At 36.8% G+C, this 22,141-nt stretch overlaps 2 protein-coding genes across 13 annotated transcripts in view; one reads left to right on the top strand and one right to left on the bottom strand.

Moving 5' to 3' along the window:
• LOC107658254 (lambda-crystallin homolog) overlaps positions 1-10,278 on the bottom strand; it is an 11,422-nt gene extending 1,144 nt beyond the window's left edge. The window contains exons 1-6 of one of the 2 annotated variants that reach the window (XM_016446737.1): positions 10,256-10,278; positions 9,830-9,937; positions 8,662-8,788; positions 7,500-7,661; positions 5,770-5,964; positions 783-891 (exon numbers count right to left, since the gene is read on the bottom strand). In XM_016446737.1, the coding sequence (XP_016302223.1) occupies positions 783-891; positions 5,770-5,964; positions 7,500-7,661; positions 8,662-8,788; positions 9,830-9,937; positions 10,256-10,263 (709 nt within the window). In that variant the 5' untranslated portion in view covers positions 10,264-10,278. The other variant, XM_016446738.1, reaches the window with a different exon arrangement.
• Positions 10,279-10,321: 43 nt separating this feature from the next.
• On the top strand, positions 10,322-22,022 carry LOC107658253 (intraflagellar transport protein 88 homolog). 11 transcript variants are annotated; one of them, XM_016446725.1, is made up of 33 exons: positions 10,322-10,433; positions 10,662-10,685; positions 11,057-11,143; positions 11,228-11,290; positions 11,386-11,445; positions 11,777-11,830; positions 11,915-11,978; positions 12,139-12,208; positions 12,337-12,427; positions 12,505-12,609; positions 12,690-12,792; positions 12,897-13,011; positions 13,125-13,356; positions 13,451-13,521; positions 13,620-13,706; positions 14,571-14,670; positions 14,847-14,852; positions 15,089-15,175; positions 15,309-15,495; positions 16,058-16,166; positions 16,327-16,477; positions 16,991-17,106; positions 17,189-17,241; positions 17,320-17,385; positions 17,469-17,575; positions 17,888-17,948; positions 18,081-18,125; positions 18,394-18,453; positions 18,559-18,588; positions 19,600-19,644; positions 19,979-20,026; positions 21,047-21,160; positions 21,548-22,022. In XM_016446725.1, exons 3-33 carry the CDS (start codon positions 11,057-11,059, stop codon positions 21,667-21,669), a joined length of 2,709 nt encoding a protein of 902 aa, XP_016302211.1. In that variant the 5' UTR covers positions 10,322-10,433; positions 10,662-10,685; the 3' UTR covers positions 21,670-22,022. The 11 variants fall into 11 exon arrangements, with proteins under 11 accessions (XP_016302211.1, XP_016302213.1, XP_016302212.1 ...); XM_016446727.1 differs by having other exon boundaries at positions 10,354-10,685; positions 18,412-18,453; XM_016446726.1 differs by lacking the exon at positions 14,847-14,852 and having other exon boundaries at positions 10,354-10,685.
• Positions 22,023-22,141: the final 119 nt, after the last annotated feature.

Raw genomic sequence — 22,141 nt, 5'->3', positions numbered from 1 at the left:
TTTATTTATTTATTTTTTTTTTCATATTTAGTATATCAAACACTGCTTTGTCCTTATGAATAACTGTGACACAAAAAGTATAATCAATTTGGAACAGTGTCCTAAATGACTCAGCAAATAAAGTTACTGGCTTTTTGTTTTGTAACAGAGTTTTCAAGCATGAATTGAGTAGCTCCTCATCTGAAGGGCATGAGTTCTTTTAGAAGGGCTCTCAGCAGATAAGATGTGCACCAGTGAAAGTTCAGCCACAGTTCTTTTCTTACGGTTTCCAAGAACCTGTGCCATTACAGCGATGGAAGAAAAAAGGGCGAAACTCTTGCGTTTACAGGGGGGCTTTATCACCACATTGAGAGCACTGTAGCACCTCACTCACAGTACAAGGAGGCAGGGCTGAGAATAATAACTCATCTGTCATCATCAAACGTTAGTACTGGTGTCACATGGCAAAGCACGTTTCATAGGGGGAGCAGGGTCATCCTACAGATTTCACACTGGCTTCTGATTTTCACCGTGAACATGAGATCTCTTCAAAACACATGCACATTTACACACTTTAGTGTTTGTTTCAGTTTCTTTCACAGTCTGTCTCTTGCACACACATACTTAAGGTCATGTGAGGTGGACGGTAATCGAAACAGTAACAGGTTTTCACAGACTGCTTTTTCGCTGCCCCAAGCACCACACCAAATTTTTTTCCATGCATGATGAAAACGAAAACTTCTCAGTGCTTAAATACAAAACTTCATTATGCCATTTAAAAAAAAAAAAATAGCATAGCTTGCCTTCTGGTGCATTGAGACGCATGGTTTCAATGGGACCTATAAAAGCGTAGCGCATGCCCAAGCCCTCAGACATCACCAGGTCAATGTCCTTCACTGAAATCACTCCGTCCTGGATGAGAAGAAAGAGAAGTTCATTTGGCAACTCGCACTGAATTACACGCTTGGATGAAAGACAATAATTCTAAAAGTGGTTTACTGATGTTCTGATCTTCTAATCCTAAAATTACAGCTTCCTGCTTAGTAGTTTGTCCAGCCAACAAGGTTTGGTCCACCTGATTGAGAGGAAAATGGAGGTTGCCCCCCTTTTGTCCCATCTGAAGAGCACTAAAGCTGCTTCCACTGTATTGGGTTTCTCTTATCATTTAACTCAGTGTCCTCTGAACAATGGGATGGTATGGCAGCGGGAGGCAAGTGTGGTTGTGCCAGGCTTTGGGCCCACTTTGCACTCATATTACCTGTGGCTACAGATACCTGTTGCCTGACTGTGCTGAAATCAAAGCTTGGATACAGAACGGGCAGTGGGGGATGAGTTTAGGAGGGAGACAGGGTGGTCTTTGTTCATTTCCTGCACGCAACAACGAGGCCGTTATCTCGGTGTCGCCAGGTGGCGGACTGGCTGGGGAAACCGAGAAAAGAGGCCTTTCCTCTACGGTAATCACCAGGGGCAGCCATTAGCTTTCCCAGCTGCTCTACTTTCCAGAGCTGGCTCGCTCTCAAAGAGCCGCCTGAACTCAGAGAGGAAGCATGAGTGGATTTGAGCTGCAAATCTGGCGTGTGGGGCACCGTCCAAACTTTAAATGTTCCTCATCATAAAAAAAACAACCTATTTTTCCTTTAATAAAACAACTCATTTCAAAAGCACAAACACAAAAAAGAGGCAAGTCCATGAAGTAAGAAAAAAAAAAAGGTAAGAGGCAAGTCCATGAAAACACAAGTCTGTAAGTCTAAAATCTACAGAACTCAACTTTATGAGAGGCTTATGGAAATCTTAAGGCATCTTAACCCTACCGATTTCAGGCTCCCCCCCCACACACACACACACGCGCACACACACACACAACACACAAAAAATATAAGAGGCAAGTCCAGGAAACCATAAGTCTGAAAGTATAAAATCTATAGAACTCGACTTTAAAAATCGTACGAGAGGCTTACGGAAAGCCTAAGGCATCTTTACACCAAGGACTTAAGGCTGCTCTGTGCCTGCTCAAAATTCAGCATAAAAACATAATGCCATATTAAAGCCAGACTAAATTATGCCTTCTGAGCAACATTAGAGTCATAAAGACTCCTAAATGCCACTTCACTGCCAGCTTTGCAGTGTAAGAAAAGGAATAGTTCATCCAAAAATGAAAATTCGGTCATCATTTACTCATCCTCAATTTGTTACAAACCTGTACGAGTTTCTTTCTTCTGCTGAACACAAACGGTTGATGCCTCCCACTGACTTCCAAAGTATTTTTTCCCAGGCTATAGACGTCAGTGGGGACCAGCAACTGTTTGATGATGGAATTTTCATTTTTGGGTGAACTATCCCTTTAAGCATTGATGGTATTATGAACATCAGATCAAACTAGATTTTCAGCTAGTAAACAATATCCAAATGTCTGTGGGCATAGTTTTAGACTTAGATGTAACAGTTAGGTATTTGGGCCCATGACAACAACATGAACAGCTCACATATCTTATTATTCAACACAGTGAAGCATTAATAAACTCAAATAATATAATGCGAAATAAGACTTAAATTGAACAAAAGTGATGCAACATTTAACAAGTAACAGTCCCAGGTGGCCACAAAGGGTCTTTGAACAATATTTAACTTATGTAAAACCAGCTTATGTAATTACTTCTTTTAGTTATCTAAACAAAAAACAGTATGAATTAATCAGTTTGCGTGCTGGTTTAACTGGTTCATCAACATGTCTTCTTTTAAAGTTCCATGTGACAAACTTTTAACAGCTCAGACAGCAGATTCTTTTGAAATTCTTGAAAAGTATTTGCCTACAACTAAAAAGGAGGAGAGGTATTTCTGTCATTTAGAAGTTGACCCAAAACAGGATATGGATTTGTGCCTCAAATGGTGCATGTTTAATTTAGAAATTTAACTTTTCCATCTGACTGTGAGGAAATTACAAGACTTCCCCATTACAAGAAATTAAATTCCTAACACACACAAACTGCATAGAAAACGTGAAAAATCAACCTGTAAATCATACTGATATTCCAGACAACTAAATTACTGAATTACCTCATCATCAATGATTGCACAATAACACTACTGAGGATGAAATGAAGAATAAGGAAAGAAAAAAACGGTTTTAAGGAAAAACACTTATTTAGTGTAACAGCTAATAAAGAGGAAAATCTTTATATATATATAAAAATAAAAAAACAACATCCCACTCTTCCTAAATGGTGGCATGATGAATAAGATCAATTGGTATATATACACATTAAAAATGATATTTACAACTAATGTGACATTTTGTCTTCAGCCTCATAAGATTTCCTTTAGTTATGCCTCAGTTCAGTGGTTATAAATCTCTGAAAGGAGTAGAACCATCAAGTCAGTTAAAAAGGTCAAGTAAGAATAGCATATCATTTTCAGTGCTGCCATATAAGTTGTGAAATTGTCTCTAAAAACAAAAGCAGAATGGACTGGATACTTTATTGGACACATCTGCATCTGTAACCAGCTCAAAAGAACAACAAATTTGACAAGTAGTTCAAATTTTAACCTTTCAAATGTCACCAACTGTGATTAAGTCACAGCATGTTCTTATGTATTAACAACACAAGGGCTTTTTCTTTTGTAAGGAACCTAGTTTTACTTTTACTTTATTGAGAACAGTCTTCTGGGGTTTTCCTGATATGTCAAACTACTGAATTTATTATTTTTTTTAATTCTGTCATAATTTACCCATTTGTTTTTTTTTCTGCTCACTGTTATTATATGAAAAAGTGTAGTATGAACATTCTGCTAAATATCTTCTTTTTTTGTTCCACAGAAGAAATCATGCAGGTTTGAAACAACATACTGTAAGGGTGAGTAAATAATGATATTAAGTGATAATGATAATAATGAATCCATGCAATTATTCACAAAGAGATAATTGTTTTATACATAAGTGGTTTGGTTTATCTGTTATTTATGTAGGACAGAAGTATGTAGACACCCCCTCCTAAATAACGGGTTTGGCTATTTCGGCTTCACCCATTACCAACAGTGGATAAAATTAAGCATGCAGTTATTTAAGTTTTGGACATGCTTTAGGATTATTTGATATGCCAATAGCAAACCAGCCCCCATCACCAGTACCTGACCTCACTCACGTTTGTGCCTGAATGAGAGCAGCTAGTAGAAAACCTTCCCAGAAGCTGTTAGAGAGGGCTATTAACTATTAAATGTTTTATATAAACTACAAATGTTTTATATAAACATTTAAATTTTTTTTTAATTAAATGCTCACAAGCACATGAGTGTGGTGTCCATATTAATTTGGACACGTAGTGTATTATGGTGGCTAGTTTTTGAGTTTCTGTCAGAGCAGTAACTGCTGTTGTGAAGTGTACTCTACCCCGACCCATACAAAGCTCTCCAGGGACCAAATACAAAGACACAATGCCATATTGCAACAAAAACCACAATTTAAAAAAAATGGGTAACAATGACGTTATTATGTACGACTGGCTACAACTACAGTTAGGATTAAGGGTTCTGACCTATGAACTTTGCCATTATGCATATTAATAAAAACAGTTTTGTGATGATGCCTCCATAATACGTCCTGGACAGAACACACAATTTTGTGTTTCATCTTTAAATGTCAATTACTTGACAGAATAATGAACAGTCACTCTAAAAATAAGTTCAAAGTGAGGTGTCCATTGTTTGTGGAAGTGCTTTCTTGACTCTGCTTTTTGTTCATGCTTGTGGGCAGTGCCGAGAAGGGTTTGGTTTTTAAAGTGGATCGCCTAACTCTACCCCATGTTCATTTGATACACTGTAATACAGGTGTACTGTCTAACCAGGACAAAACCACCAGTATGAGGAAAGATAAGCTGGCTGTTTTAAAAGTTTCTCAAGAGAAACAAAGAAAAGATGTTTTTTTCCCCCTTCTCTCAATCGGTCATTTGTAAACATAGTGCGATAAGACTACGGATGTCGCAATGCTTTCCATTTGAACAAATACAATAGTCTCTGTTCATTCCTTCCTTCCTCTAATTTCATTTTCCTTTCTTTCTAAAAACAGAGTGTAACAGAGACATTAAAAAAATGAAAATTCTGTCATCATTTTCTCACCAGACAGGTGCTGGTCCCCATTGACTTCCATAGTATGGAAAAATTAATAAAAAAATAAACAGCTACATTTGATAAATAAAATTGTTTCAAACTATTTTTAATTGATTTTTTAAATTCTATTTTTAAATTGAACTGACAGGACATAACTGACAACTATTTTAGTATACACTACCATTTAAAAAAAAAAAAAAAAAAAGTTATATATACTTTTTTGTGGAAACCGTAATACTTTTTTCAGGATTCTTTGATGGATAAACAGTTCAAAAGAACAGCATTTATTTGAAACAGTACATTTTTGTAATAATGTAAGTCTTTCCGGTCACTTTTGAGCAATTTAATGTATCCTGCTGAACAAAAGTATAAATTTCTTTCAAAAGAATAAAGAAAAAACATTCTTACTGACCTCAAACATTTGAATGGTAGTGTACATATAATGTATAATAAAACAGTCTACTATTGTTTATATTATCTACTGTTTATAGGATTATTTTATTAATGGCTTTGAACACGGTTCTTTCAACAATCCACATGATTGTCACGCATCTTTCTATCTTGCCTTTTTGCGTATACTATACAGCACAGTAGAGATTTGACATGAAAGAATGGGTAGGTAGTCAAAACATTATGCAGTATAACCATGACTCTAACTGATATGTGGTTTAGTTCCATGGCTCAACCAACCTGAACCAACCTCCAGGACTCGGCTATGATGGCATATTGAACACGGTTCAATGCAAAACCATCAATCTCCTTGCTGAGTCGCACAGGTGCCTGTCCGACTTCCGTCATCAGTGAGTAAGCAACATCCATTACAGCAGGCAGTGTTTCAGGGTGTGGCACCAGCTCCACCAGACGCACATAGTAGGGCGGGTTTACCTGTGAGGTTCAAAACAAGAAGGAAATTACACTAGTTTACCTGCCCCCGAACACAGACAAAGCACTATACCAATGTGTTTACCAGAGCTAGAGATAATGGCCTTGTATTGAACTTCTTTCCCACTATGAAGGTCTCTCTGACTAAATGTCTGACCACAAATGCTTGGCATTCATGATTAAACATTCACTAAATGCAGGTGAAGGTGAACTATTTGCCTCACACTGCTCTGAAGGACAACACGACCAGCAAGACCTTTCTGCTCATGAGATCAGAGTAGAATTTCCGTTAAGCATGGAAGGATTCAAAGTCCAGTAAAGCCCTCTTGGCCTAAAACAATTATCTCCATTCTTCACTACAGGCTGCTAAATCAGGGCTGATAAGAAAAACCTGACATGTCCATGTAAATAATGCTTTCATTAAATAAATATAAACCGTAAAACTAAAACCAAAACATGAATGTTGTAAGAACACTTGAAAATAATAATTGTTATTAGGGGTAATTGCAGAAGTTTACATTTAGGGGGATTTTAGGTTTAGCCCTTAATAAGATCTTAACCAATATCACATCTAGACCAATAATAAGACATCTTGGTCTAGATATGTTTTGCTTTGAATGGAAGATGTTGCAGGTTCAAACCAAAGCCAAAATGTATGCACCGGAACCATAGACTGTAAAAAAGATGGACGACGCACCTTCACTCACTTCCACTGAAGAAAAGTGAAGCCGGCGGCCATTGTCCCAATAGGGCGCGGCCATATTGCGCTGATTTAGGACCAGAGTCTGCGCAGTAGAGGGCGAAGTGGAGCCGCGTCCCGCCCACCCTCCCGCAGTCAATCACAAACACACGCCTCTGACCCTTTTTTAAATTAGCCTGACTGGTCCAATTTTTGTCTGCTGATTTTTCGTATAAGAGGCTTGTGTTAAAATAACGTAAATACAACTCCAATCTCTTCCTGAAGATCCCGAAAATGTCCGTTGGCGCCTCAGTTCGCTCAGAGAAGCTGTCAGTCTCAGCTGTCCATCATGATAGTTAAGCATTACATAACTAACTAAAACCAAACTTATTTTAAAAACGAACACCCTAACTTACATCAGCGTGATAAAATCTACATCAAATGACATAAACCATGGTTGAAAACGAAATATTTAAAGTGAAATTTAATTATTTAGTTTGTCTCACGTCCCATTAGGATAACATGGAGAGGGCGGGGTTTATGACCTATACTGGGACCAGCCACCTGAGGGCGATCGAAACGGGATGGCTTCACTTTTGAGGACTAGTGCTAGTGGGACCGGAACAAACAAACTGGACTGAAGTATACGCATATGAAATGGATTGATCTTTTTTTATTTTAAATCAGAGTTAAAAAAATTATTTTCATTATTTCTTTTTGCATCATAATTTCTTCAAAAAAAAAAGTAAAATGCCTAAAAATGAAATTTGAGTCTCACCTTTTCAGTGTCGCCTCAAACTTGTGTTCCCCCACAGTGTATATATAATATAATCTCTCACTGACTATAATTATAACTAACCGGATGAGAAATGATGCACCGAGTTCGGTTCTGGACGCAAGAGAACACGTTGCTTGGCATCAGGCAGGAAGTGGAGCTGCTGAGAATCACACTTTCTGTGACAAGATTCTCCACTTCATGGAAGACAGTCTGCTTTGCTTCCAGGTCCTCAAATACACACTCCTATTCACAGAAAACACAGAGGACAAGAGCAGTTGATGGTCAACAATATAGCAAAGGGACTGTATGAAATGTACTATAATTGAAGCTGTAGCAACATTTTTTTCCCATAAGAGCGCAGAAAGGAACAAGGAAATTCAAGAGCGGAAAAAATGAATGACAGTGGAATGTGCTGAAAAAAATATGACCTGAATAGTTATAAAAGGACCTTAACTTCCCAAAACAAACAGGAATATTCACTCATGCCTCTTTGATTATTTAGCAGAAAATCTTTTTAGTAGTCAGAGTTGCAATGAAACTGAAGTAACGACAGATATTTTCTTCCACATTGAGACATACATGCGAAATGAGTGAGTGAAGTGAATGGTGAATTTTCACTTCATGCTGGACTTTAAGAATGTGGAGACTTTAGAAAAAAAAACAATAGACAAGAAATCACAAGCATACAAACCGCTAAAATAAATAATATAACGTTAAATAATGGTATATTATAATATCGCCAATACAGCAGTGCAAATACAGTAGTATCAGCAGCACATACCAGGACCATGCGTCATTAAATGCTGACATCATCATAACTGGGACAAACAGAAACCATCAGCTGTCAATGAATGTAGTACTCAGGAAAAATGCATGATCAGATCATCCATCTTTATTATAAAAAAAAATGACTTTCCAATAGCAAACAGTGGCTTCGCTCAATGTTCAATACATTTTAATAATGAAACACGGGTGCAAATCCAATAGTTAATCACATTAGTAAGTAACTTAGTAAGAGAGACATTATGGAATGCTCAAACTGTTTCAGACGTAAAACCACAAATAAGTATTTTGGTTCCATGTGCTTTGTACAGTGACTAAACAATTAAATGTGAAATAATGCACTTTCTTCTCCTCACATGAAATAATTTTGTTCCATACATATCAGGGAGATTTTCCTCGGTTTCCCAGTTACATTTTTGGGTCAACAGCAAGTCATCTACATTTAAGGGGGAAACCATACCTGGACAAAGAAAGCTCCCTCTAGGGCCTGCTGCAGGTCATCATGACTGCTGAGAAGACTCAACTGCTGTGCAGCCGTGAGATTTCCTCTCAGCATTTTGGCTTGCTGAAGCTCCTCAAGCTGTTTCCTGCTCACACACAAAAACACAATATTCAGCTTAAAAATTCAAAAATGTGTACAAAATCTGTCCGCTGTTCTGTCCAAATACAGTGTTTCAATCATGGTTTATGATTGATAACAAGACATCTTTTGCAGGTGTAAGTTATGTCTTTCAAAAACAACTTTTTACTGAAGCAACTCTGCATGCATTACAGAAGATCTGTCATTCCCGCATTTTAGTGAGGGCACCTACAGTGGGTACGGAAAGTATTCAGACCCCTTCAATTTTTCACTCATGATCAGAAGAAATGGACAGCACCTGAGTTAAATATATGAGTGTCACAGCAAAGGGTCTGAATACTTAGGACCATGTGATATTTCAGTTTTTCTTTTTTAATAAATCTGCAAAAATGTCAACAATTCTGTGTTTTTCTGTCAATATGGGGTGCTGTGTGTACATTAATGAGGAAAAAAAATTAACTTAAATGATTTTAGCAAATGGCTGCAATATAACAAAGAGTGAAAAATTGAAGGGGGTCTGAATACTTTCCGTACCCACTGTACACTGTAAAAAAAAAGATTTTATTGAAGTTGTAAATAAAAGAAAGATTATTGTAGAGTGTTTTACAAGAAAACACTATTTCTGTTTTTCTACTTCAAAATGTCATGTTTAATTCAATGTGTTTGTGAAATTTACTACCAATTTCTGAGTGAAGTTTGTTTCTACACCTATTTTTTCCATTGTAATTTCATATCTAGGAAATAGAAAGCCCTACAACTCCCTCTGGTGACAGAAGAAGTGAATCTTTATAATATTTAACACAACATAAACAGATATGGAAAGACAGTACCAAAATATGCTTTAGAAAACTTTAATTTGTGCATACTCTTTTTCTGCATATTATGCCCTCTCTTTTATTCTATTTATATCCTCAGATCATTGGTTTATGTGGTTGTGCCCTCAAAATGGGTCCCAAACCTGCTCAGACAAAAGTTGAGCAGTGATACTAAAGGGAGAGAATTTGACTGAAGGGTCAACAGTCATTTTTCTTTCCTGTTTTCCACTGACCTGATCTCTGTGATGGCCCCTGATGCTTGTCCTGGTTCGTTGTCATAGATCTTGACCTTGTATCCTCCACTCAGGAACACCATGGCCCAGGAGCGGCCGATCAGCCCACTTTATGATGCCACATACCATACAATTAGGAAAAAGAGACAGCATTGTAAATAAGTCAAATATAAAGAGAAAACATTAGTGAAAATCAATGCATTATCTACATACCAAAATTAGGAACATGTCTGAGACTACTTAAACAGAAACTTTAATATTGCAAAGAACTTTATTGCAGGACAAATATTAATTCAAAGTTTAAAGACATGAAAAAAAAAATCCTGTAAAACAGTCAGAGTAATAACCTTCAACGTCAATAACCTTATTTGCCCTGCACATGACAAACCTACCCAAAATGTCAAATAAGCGCAAATACCGACTCACGTGCTCATTTTATTTTGGTCATAAATCATTGCACTGTTCATTGCACTCTTCAGGTTATGCGCACAAAAGACGGGCGGAGCTACGGCGTCTCGCACGCGCCAAAATACATCAGGACTTTTACAGTAGGATAATTCCTTGGATTGGAGCGCAGAAGACGATCATACGTGCATTTAGAAATGTAATATTAAAGAAAAACAGACGCAAATATAATCAATAAAATAACCAATAGCTAAACAGAGTTAAGTCGCCAGTGTGTAGCCTATGGCAATCCGTCTCTGTATCCTAGCAACGACCGATGTGTTGCTCAAACAGCGTAGTTAGCGAGCTCTAGCTGCTGTTGGGCTACATACACGGTTTTTCGGGATATTTCAATTTAATACGGCTATTAATTTGCACTTTTTTCCAGAAAGCAAACTGATCTGCTAACCAGGTAAGTGAAACTATCATAATTCACAAACCTCAGATGTTGGCAGTTATATTGTGTACGAGATACGTGGTATGGTCGCGAACTAGCCGTGCAAGCGAACTTGTGATCTGTGTTGTCAGGCAATGGTTTTTAAAGAGTAACTCGCATATTTATTCAAAATAATGCCTACAAGTTGTAAGAGTTGCTTCTTTTCTTTCTTGTTTTATAGATGTTCTCACTGTATAGTTTGGATAAAGTGTCTCCATTGTTGCCTGAAAAAGGCATTAGCCTTATATTCTTAAATTATTGTAATTTGCCTATTTATTAAACATATTGACAAATATAGCATTCACATCAAAAGACTTGCATGAGTTTTTGTTTTTGTTTTGTTTCAGATGGACAACGTGCATCTTGTCCCAGAGGAAGAGGAGGATGATTTGTATACTGGCTACAATGATTACAATCTGACTTTTGACGGAGAGGTGCACAAATACTTAGACCTTAGACATGCATTTATTGAATTTCATAGTTTGCTTTTATGCATCATGATTTTCCTGTCCTTGCAGGACCTTCACAATGATGAGGGCTTTCAGCAGGCAGTCAGGACTAGTCATGGCAGAAGACCACCAGTAAGTTATATTGCACCTGCTGATTAAGCTGCTGTATAAAACGTCAAGCACACCAGAAATAATAGACACTAAATTTATTTATTAAATATTTTTAGATGACCGCAAAATATCCTGGCACTGCCATTGGAGGGCGACCGATTGGAACAGCTTATGGGGTAAGTAAAGCATATGGATTTACACTGAATGAAAATTCAATAGCTTAAGTTAGAATGATAGCATGTTAGAATGTGCAATGTCTCATAATCAGGAAGACAGCTGTCAGGGCAGGAAAGGTGAAGGTCTCCAAGAGGTGAGAGATTATACAGTCAGAATCATTCAGGACGGTCAAATCAAATAGCTAGGAAAACAAGCACATTTCTGGTTGACTGTATTGAATTAATTTCATGTTTCGATGAGGGACTGTGAAGCTGTTTGCCAGATGTTGGTAGTATATTGATGCTGTTTGTTTTCCTTTTATGTCTATATATTTCTGATGTTAATGTCTAGTCTCGGATGCCTGTTGGCACTGCTATGGGAAGACCTATGACTGGAGCTGTTCAGGTGGGAAAAATCTCTTGTTTATTTGCCCTTTATGTCATATGCAATGAAATTTTATGAATCTTTCTGTGTTTGTGTGTTGTACAGGATGGTGCGGCTCGTCCCATGACTGCAGTGCGAGCAGCAGGATATTCGTCATCTATAGCTAGAGGTACTTTCACACATGAAACCCATTTCCACATGTGCTGTCCAGACACATTATGCTTGAAATATACTTACTGTCTCATAATGATATTTGATTCATACATTTTAACTTCTGAGTTGGTGAAAAATATGATAGGTTCTTTCATTTTAATTGTTTGAATTTCCAGGCTCAGTGTTTGATCCACTGGGACAATCAAAAGGACCGGCCCCTCCATTAGAAACAAGGAATGAAGACACGTATGCATCCCTATGCTTTCATAGTGCTTGAGAAGCCATTGACAAGTTTTGTTTACTAGATCCCACTTGACATCTTTAGTTTTACTCGGAGATGTACACATTTTTGGTCTAATAGTTTTCTCGTTCAGTCCAGAGGAGAAGATAAAGATCCTCGAAAAGAAGGTGAATGATTTGATAGAGGAGAGCTGTCTCGCTCATGCTCGTGGGGATCTTCAGCTGGTAGGTATAGCTTTATAACTGCTTTAAGTGATTTTATAGAATTGACATTTATCTGATGAATTATCTTTTTTTTACAGTCTTTAGAGAAAGCCAAGGAGGCTGGCAGGAAGGAAAGGGCTTTGGTGAGACAGAGAGAACAAACAGGCACTGCAGACCACATCAATCTGGATCTGACCTACTCCGTAAGTTCATTGCTCCATATAAAAATACATGTCTTGACTGAAAACTGAAAGTTCACATGACTCTTTTATGCTTTGTTCAGGTGTTGTTTAATTTAGCAAACCAATATGCCAATAATGACATGTACACTGAGGCCTTGAACACTTACCAAGTCATTGTGAAGAACAAAATGTTCAGTAATGCCGGTAAGCAAATTTCAAATTTGTTTTAAAATATCTCATATTCACTCCTCTTTGATATAAGTGCGTTTCTAATATCAGATTTTCTGTAACTGCTTACCCTACTATAGGACGATTGAAAGTGAACATGGCAAATATCTATTTTAAGCAAAAGAACTACACAAAGGCAATCAAATTTTACCGCATGGCTTTGGATCAGATCTCAAATGCCCACAATGCAATGAGGTCAGTACTTGTAGTTGCATCTGTTGTGTGAGCTGTTTTGCACCGATCAATTTATGCAGGTTTTGGGCAATTTGATGTGTTTTTCAACATGTATCGTTTATCTTACTATATAGGATCAAGATCATGCAGAACATTGGAGTTGTGTTCATACATATGGGCCAGTACTCCGATGCCATCACATCCTTTGAGTACATCATGAGTGAGAGCCCCAACATTAAGACAGGCTTCAACCTCATCCTATGTTACTATGCCATTGGAGACCGTGAGAGGATGAAAAAAGCTTTTCAGAAACTCATTTGTGTGCCTCTCGGTATTGATGATGATGACAAGTATATTCCTCCAAATGTGAGTGTATAGTTTATATCCTTGTTAGTCATATATTTGAACTGAATTCTGTCTTATTTATTATTTTATGTATTTATTTATTTTTTAATTTTAGGATGACCCTCATGCAAACATGGTGATTGAGGCTATAAAGAACGATAAGCTTCACCAAATGGAAAGGGAGAGGTATTATTAAACATTCTGTTGGATCTATAATACTTCAGCTTTGCATGTATTATTCTTAGAATTTTTTTTCAGTATTTTTGTTTTGTTTTTCCTTCTAGGAAAGCACTAGCTGAAAAATACATTATGACCTCAGCCAAATTTATCGCTCCAGCAATTGAGTCGTCATTTGCAGCTGGGTTTGACTGGTGAGTTATTTATACTACTGTTCATAAGTTTGGGTCACTCTTTTCATCAAAGAATCCTCAAAACACAATTGTTTTTAACTTTGACAACAATATTAAATGTTTCTTGCGAAGCAAATTAGCATATTTAAAATTATTTCTGAAGAATCGCTGGGTGACTGAAGACTGGAGTAATGGCTGCTGAATATTCAGCTTTTCCATCACAGGAATAAATGAAATTTTTTAAATTGATTAAAATAAAAAACAGCTATTTTACATTGTAATAATATTTCACAATATTACTGTTTTTTGTATTTTTGTTAAAAATGTAGTCTTGGTGAGCAGAAGAGACTTAGTTCAAAAACATAAAAAAAGGTATCACTTTACAATAAGGTTCATTAGTTAACATTAGTTAACATGAGCTAAGCATGAACAATACTTCTACAGCATTTATTAATCTTAGCTAATGTTAATTTCAACATTTACTAATGCATTATTAAAATCAAAAGTTGTTCTTGTTAACATTAGTTAATGCACTGTGAATTAACATGAACTAAACAAAGATTAATAAATACTGTAATAAATGTATTGTTCATCGTTTGATCATGTAAAATGTATTGTTCATTGTTTGTTCAACATTAACTAATGGAACCTTATTGTAAAGTGTTAACAAAAAAAATACTTAGCCGAAACTTTTAAATGGTAGTGTGTGTATTCCACAAGAGGGCGTTAAAGGGCAAGACTTGCCCATGACATTCCATTAACAATATTTATGAATGATTTATTTTGAATATTATAATTCATTATTATTAGTTAAGACCATTTATAATAGACTAAAGTAAACCATCCAAAGAGTTTGTCCTAAAGCTTAATTTGGTACTTTTTCAGGTGTGTGGACATGGTGAAGGGTTCACAATACGTGGAGCTTGCAAATGACTTGGAGATCAATAAAGCTATTACATACTTAAGACAGAGGGACTTCAGACAGGTAGATGGATCCCTGGAGACACATTCAAATTATGTTGCATTTGATATTTTACCACAGAACAGAGCCATATTGCTCTATGTCTGTGTGGAACCCTTGTTTATGTCTTATAACACTTTACACTTTCAATGGTCCATTTTATTTTGTTTTCTTGCCTGTCCATCTGCATGACTATTGAGGCTGAGGTATGTTTGTGTTGTTGGAGAACATGTGTGTGTCTTTCTGCTGTAGGCCTTGTGTATATGTGTGCTGATATTGTGTTGTGTTGCATTGCTTCTGTCATTTCATGTAGCAGCAAATGTAATGTGATGTAACTCAAGTGTATTTAGGTATTATTCACATAAATAATCTACTTATGTCAATAATTTCCTTGAAGTCGCTATGAATATGCTTAATCAACAGTGTTTTATTTTGTTTCCAGGCAGTCGAGACGCTAAAGATGTTTGAGAAGAAGGACAGTCGGGTAAAAAGTGCTGCTGCCACTAATCTTTCTTTTCTTTACTTTTTGGTGAGTACATCACTATAAAGCATTGACCTCAAAAAAATGGTCATTGGCGTATTTATCACAGTGTGTTATAAGGTTCTCACAGACGTGCTCTTGTTTTGTTGCTTGCATCTGCCTATTTATGTGTCTTCTCCAGGAAAAGGATTATGACCAGGCTGACCGCTATGCTGAACTTGCCATGAGTGCCGACCGCTACAACCCTGCTGCCCTCGTTAACAAAGGCAACACAGAATTTGTGAAGGAGGACTATGAGAAAGCAGCAGAGTTTTATAAGGAGGCTCTTCATAATGACTCGTCCTGCACTGAAGCTCTTTATAACTTAGGTCAGCCATCACAAACTTGACATCCTAAAGGTTACATCACATGAGATTTATATAAATTCGTACTTTAAAGGGTTAGTTCACCCAAAAATGAAAATTCTGTAATTAATTACTCACCCTCGTGCTGTTCCAAACCTGTAAGACCTTCGTTCATCTTCGGAATATAATTTAAGATATTTTTGATGAAATCTGAGGGCTCTCTGACCCTCCCATAGACAGCAAGGTAACTACCACGTTCAAGGTCCAGAAAAGTACCAAGATGATCGACAAAGTAGTCCGTGTGACATCAGTGGTTCAACTGTAAAGTTACGAAGCTACAAGAATACTTTTTTTGCGCAAAGAAAACAAAAATAACGACTTTATTCCACATTTTCGTCTTAACTGCGTCACTTGTGGACGCGTGTTCACGCCAGTATCATGACGCGAGCGTGTGGCGGCGCTGACCCAGATCCGGCGTGATGACGTCATTACGCCGGATCTGGGTTAGCGCCGGCGCACGCTCAATCATATATTATATCAATAATGTAAGTAATTTTAAAGCAGAAATCTCTATATCCCCATGCAGGTTTGACCTATAAGAGGCTGGGTAGACTTGAGGAAGCCCTGGACTGCTTCCTCAAACTGCACGCTATCCTCAGAAACAGTGCTCAGGTCATGTACCAGCTGTCTAATCTGTATCCTTCCTTAAAATGTCAGTTTTCAGAAGTTTTATTGAATGAAAGTCTGTTCTGTGATGGTTTTTGTAATTTCAGTTGCTAAGAAATAGAATGACATAAGTATGGTAAGTTTAGGTTCATTTGCTTGTTAAGAGTCATATTCCTTAAGCAGCTTTAGATATGAGATGTTGGAAGACCCTCATCAGGCCATTGAATGGCTGATGCAGCTCACAAGTGTGACCCCCACAGATGCTCAGGTGTTGGCCAAACTGGGAGACCTTTATGATAATGAAGGAGACAAGTCTCAGGCCTTCCAGTACTATTATGAGGTAAAAAAAGAAAAAAAAAGGCCACTGCAAAATATTACATGCTCATCAGTCACATTTCAAGTGATGTTTGTATAAAATGTGCAGGACTAGAAGTGCCACTTAAAAATAAAAACAAGGAATCAATGATGATTTGTTTATTTTTTTAATGAATTATTTATTTATTTATATTTTACAAATAGATGTTTTTAATAAAAAAGTTTATTTTATGTTTTAAAATGTAGTTAAATGTAACTAATATAATAATAAATCATTAATTATTAACTGTAATGTTTTTAAATTATAAAATGACTTGTTTAAATGTATTAATTCATTTCAAATTGCAAAATAAATACACATATTTAAATTGTGTTTTAATTAATGTTTAATATTTTATTTCACAGTTATTTAAGAAAGCATATAAGACATGCATAAGTGCCTATAAATCAGATCGCAGTTCAGATTTCAGTGGATGATTCATGGGTATTTGAGAGAACTGACGTAATAGTAATAATTAAATGGTATTGTTTTTTTCAGTCATATAGGTATTTTCCCTCAAATATTAGTGTCATTGAATGGCTGGGAGCATATTACATTGACACCCAGTTCTGTGAAAAAGCTATTCAGTACTTTGAGAGAGCAACCCTCATTCAGTAAGTTACTAAATCATATTTATCATGAATATTCTGCATGTATCTGGAGATAGTTATTTTCATAACTTTTCATGAATTTCAGACCGACACAGGTGAAGTGGCAGCTGATGGTGGCTAGCTGTTACAGGAGAAGTGGTATGAACTTGACAATAATACATTTAACCATGAGCTGTGATCTCAGTGCCTTCAAATATAGTTTTCATTTGTTTTCAGGGAATTATCAGAAGGCACTTGAGACCTACAAGGACATTCATCGGAAATTTCCTGAAAATGTCGAATGTAATGTGCTCTGCAGTTGTTTTATTTTGATTTTCTGTGCCCATCTAGTGGCTCTGCATCTCATGTCATTATCTATTGGCCAGGTCTACGCTTCCTAGTCAGGCTGTGCACAGATATGGGACTAAAAGAGGTGCAGGATTATGCCACCAAACTCAAGAAGGTTGAAAAAATGAAGGAGATCAGAGAGCAGGTACCCTGATTTCTCTCATACTGTTTAAATGGATGAAAATAGTTGAGTGGAAATTAGGAGTGAACAAAAAAACACAACTGTCTCGAGGAATACTCAGGAACGACTGTCTTTAAATCAAGTGTGGAGAGTTTCAAAGTTTAGAGTTTAGAACAAGAGAGAGAGATTATCTGTTTCTTCTTCATTTTAGCCAGGAAACCTATGGTCAATTATTGAGGAACATGTTGGTTGGACTGTGTGTAAAATATCTGAAGCTATACCTTAAAGAAAAGAGCTGGAGAATATTTGACAGCGTGCTGTTATTGACACACACAGAGGGTGAGATCTGGGAGGGACAGCAGTGCTCGAGGCCGCAGGGAAGGCAGCGCTGGCAGTGGTGAGTGGACAGTTTGAACTCAACCTCATCAATCAACCTTTAAAACGAAATACTAGTTATTAACTGAATACATGCTTCTACTTTACTTTTTCCATCGACCTCAACCTGTAATCTGCCTCTGTTGGTCAACAGGAAATACTTCAAACCTTACACGCACTCTCCCTAAGAAACCCAGTGGTATGACTGTAATTCCCCTAATATAGTGTCCAGGTGGACAAGCTTAGTGGAGACTGCTAGCCCTGTGATGTGATTTTTCAAAAAGAGAAAGCATGTGTCTTAGACACCGGTTCCCTAAATCAAATTATTTAGACATTTTAATCCAACAACTTCACTTTAGACTTTTGGTTTGTGATTTGTTTTGAATTTATAGTGTAGTAATATTTTATTTGATTAAAAATTGAGTATTTTTATTTTTTCGTTCTTGATTTCTCTTCTGGGACATCAGATGTGGATCTCTTGTCAGGTGATGTCCAGTTATCAGGTTCAGGCAGTGCTGGGTTCAAAGGTCATGCAGCACACTCATTTTCAAACAAGTGACTGTTATCAGCCTCTTACTGCATCTCACTGCTCTCTTCTTCCAACACTTCTTTTCACCTCTTTAACACATTAGGATGCGGCTCAAACCCCAAGAAGCCCAGTGGTATGATCACTCCCTGCCTCAGTAGAATAGAGCAGACATGATAGGAAGCTACTTTATTATGAAGGTGGTTGGTTTTATAATGGATTTGATTTGGGTTCTTCATAAATGTAATTTAGTAATAATTATCATTACTCTGGAAAATAAGAAAAGTAATGGGATACATACATTCAAAGGTTTGGGGTCAGTAAGATTTTTTCATGTCTCAAGAAGTCTCTTATGATTAATAAGGCTGCATTTATTTGTTCAAATGTATAACAGTAAAAACTGTAATATTGTGAAATATTATAATTTAAAATAACTTATTTAATATATTTTAAAATGTTATTTATGCAAAGCTAAATTTTCAGCAGCCATTACTTCAGTCTTCAGTGTCACATGATCCTTCAGAAATCATTCTAATATGCTAATTTGCTGCTCAAGAGACATCTCTTCTTATTATCAATGTTGAAAACAGTCGTGCTGATTAATATTTTTGTGCAAACCGTGATACATTCTTTGATGAACAGAAAATTCAAAAGAACAGCATTTATTTGAAATAGTAGACTTTTACGTTGTTACAAAATATTTCTCTCACTTTGGATCTTGCTGAATAACATCTGTGCTGCTTTTTAAAACTTTATATTTTTGATGAAATTTTAGAAGAACATCATTCATTTGAAATACAAGTGTTTCGTAAAATTATTAACTATACTGTCACTTTCGATCAATTGAATGCGTCCTTGCTGAATAAATTTTTTTTCTAAAATAAAAACAAAAAATAAAACCTACTGACCTCAAACTTTTCAATGGTAGTTTAATTGTTTTACAGCCAGTCAGACGAAGCATATAGTCACATCCATGAAATCGCTCATATTGGGACAGATCTGAAATTCTCCTCTTTAGAAAGCATTTTCTTTTCCTAATCTGCATTCTCTTTATATTGTAAGCTTCATCTTCATTTTGTTAGCAGTCTGTCATTCTCTTTTATTTTTTATCTCTGTTATTCTGTGTTCATGGCTGTGCACTTGAAAGGGAGCAGCTCAAGCCCCATCAATACCCCTCCTCTGAGAGCCAGTGGTATGACTACACACACTACAGAAATACATTAGAGGAAGAGCTCACACGCTCCTCCCGTACAGCTACAAAACAAGCATGGCATTGCATTCTGCTCATTAATAAACTGCTGCTACTGCACCCGTTAGTCAGCTTTGTTACAGATGCCATTCATTCCTCACATTCTGCCCTGCAGTCATAACTGAACTCGACATGTAATGCTAAGTTTACTGTTTTATTCACAAATAATCTCCATTGTTGTATAGCGCAACCTAATTTGTAGGCCTCGGCTCTCTGTCTTGCCTTTCCACTGTCTCTTCAGAGTTGTCTTCTGCTTTTTCCTTTCTTTTCTCTGCAGTTTCTCGCTCAGAAACTAAGTATAGTCCTTTGCTGGAGCAGGGTAGAGGTATGTACTGTATTTCACTATGCAGTTTATTTGATCAATCCTCTGGATGATTAAACACAAAAATCTCATAGCTGCACGCTTCATGGAAAACTTCAAACCCAGTTGCCCAGTCCATATGTCAAAATGTTGTTGTAATGCCTGTAGTCCCCCGTAACAACAGCGTCCATGGACATAAATTCAATCCCAGCACAATAGAGAGCAAACATGTGCTGTGAAAGCCCTATATGCCAAAACCACTGTTTCCAGGGAATATCCCACTCTCATTGACAGAGTGTTTCCAGCAACTTCTTTCTGTTTGCAAAGCACTGAGTGCAAATAAACCAGTGAAATATTTCACAAGTACACTCCTGAACAACAGTATCCAAGTATCAGAGTGCTTGATCTCAACGTTTTCTTACTGTACTCTTCTGAAGATGTTTTTATGAATACAAACAATAGAAGTACTCGGAGGCAGTGTTTTTTTAGCTTTATGTGATGTGATAAATGTTTCTTTTGATTCTGGCTTGATGTTAGGTGTACATGGTAGGAAAAACTACTGTATGTCAGCAAAAGGTTTTTCATTTTAATGCCTTTGTGTTTTGTCGCTGGGATGTTTAAAGATCCCATAGTTACCTGCCTGCCAGACTCCAGTCTCACATCTGCCCCTCAGCACTCTGTTCCTGTTGTCACAGCTGAGATGTGAAATGCAGCTGTGTGCCGTTGTCTTTATGCACCAAAAATGCTTTCCATAATGCAAGTCATATGGTTGCAGAGTGAACTCGCTTTAATTGGGATTCTAGTGTCACATAGCCTTTGCTTCAAGTGCAAGCTGGAGCTGTTGTTTTTCATGCTTTTTTGTTTTGTTTATCAGCATTCATCGTAGCGTATAAGCATGGCTTACATTGCCGATGGTGGCAACTCAAATGCGAATGCCTTGTTTTCTTCTGTTCAGAAGAATCTGACCAGACACTACTGTAAAATAACTCTCACTCCAGAAATGTTTGCAACTCCAACATGGGCTTTTTGGGTGTGTTTTCTCAGACAGTGGACAGAGCAACCATGGCACCAGTGCTAAGGGTGAGAGGCTTAGCGTTAAACTGAAAACTCTTCCAGGGTCCAATGAGCCCTATGAGGCCAGCACTCAGCAGGAAATAGGTGAGAAACAACATCACTCATCATTTTCAAGGAGATTCTTGTCATTGTGACTGATAAACAATCTAATAAAGATAAAATCGTGGTAGAATAATTCATTTTTTCAGTAAACAAACAGTAGTGAATGAAGCTTGCAATACCAAGGTTTAATTCTCATGGAATGTGTGACCTGATGAAATGTACACTTTGAGTGCAGTTGCTTGGATAAAAGCATCTGCCAAATGCATACATGTTAAATGTATGATGATAAATTATTATTACATTTCCCTGTTAACTGGCTGGCTTATTTCATAGCTTTAACAATTTTCTCTTTCGTGTGAAGGAAAGAAAGCTTCTAGCCTGGTCTGTGCTTATTAAAATGTATTGCTTCGATTGTATTCATCATTTTAGATGCTTCGTATGTCGATCCTTTGGGGCCTCAAATGCAGAGACCAAAAACTGCAGCAAGGAAACGCACTGAGGAAGATGAGTTTGCTGATGAAGAGCTGGGAGATGACTTACTGCCTGAGTGACGTGTGCAACAGTTATCAATTCAGTAGAAAATCTGATATATGTCAAGGCACTAGATTTTTCTGTATTTTATAGCACTGTATTTTTAGTAGTACTAAAAATACCAGTTCTTCATGCCCAGGGATTTTATATGTCATTGCATTATGCTTTACTATATTTTGTAATAGTAGTGCATTGTGTGTATATGTATAATTACATTTAGAAACAAATACAGCTTATTCAAGATTATTGAATTTTGTGCATTGAAATGTAAAGATATCAACTTTTGTATGCCCTGCAAACAGTGAAGCTAAAGACATTGTAAGTGTGAAATATTAAAGCACAGTATAAGACTTTTCTTTGGAATCTGATGATTCAATCTCTTAAATATCTAAAAGGAATACAGCACATTCCAGGAGGAAAAAAAAAACATCAATGTGAGATTTTTCACATCAGCTCAAGCAGATCATGATCATTATTCAGTATCAAACAGTC

Source organism: Sinocyclocheilus anshuiensis, unplaced genomic scaffold (genome assembly GCF_001515605.1).
Source record: "Sinocyclocheilus anshuiensis isolate Anshui unplaced genomic scaffold, SAMN03320099.WGS_v1.1 scaffold263, whole genome shotgun sequence".
Taxonomy (NCBI): domain Eukaryota; kingdom Metazoa; phylum Chordata; class Actinopteri; order Cypriniformes; family Cyprinidae; genus Sinocyclocheilus; species Sinocyclocheilus anshuiensis.
This window is presented reverse-complemented; position numbering and strand designations above follow the sequence as displayed.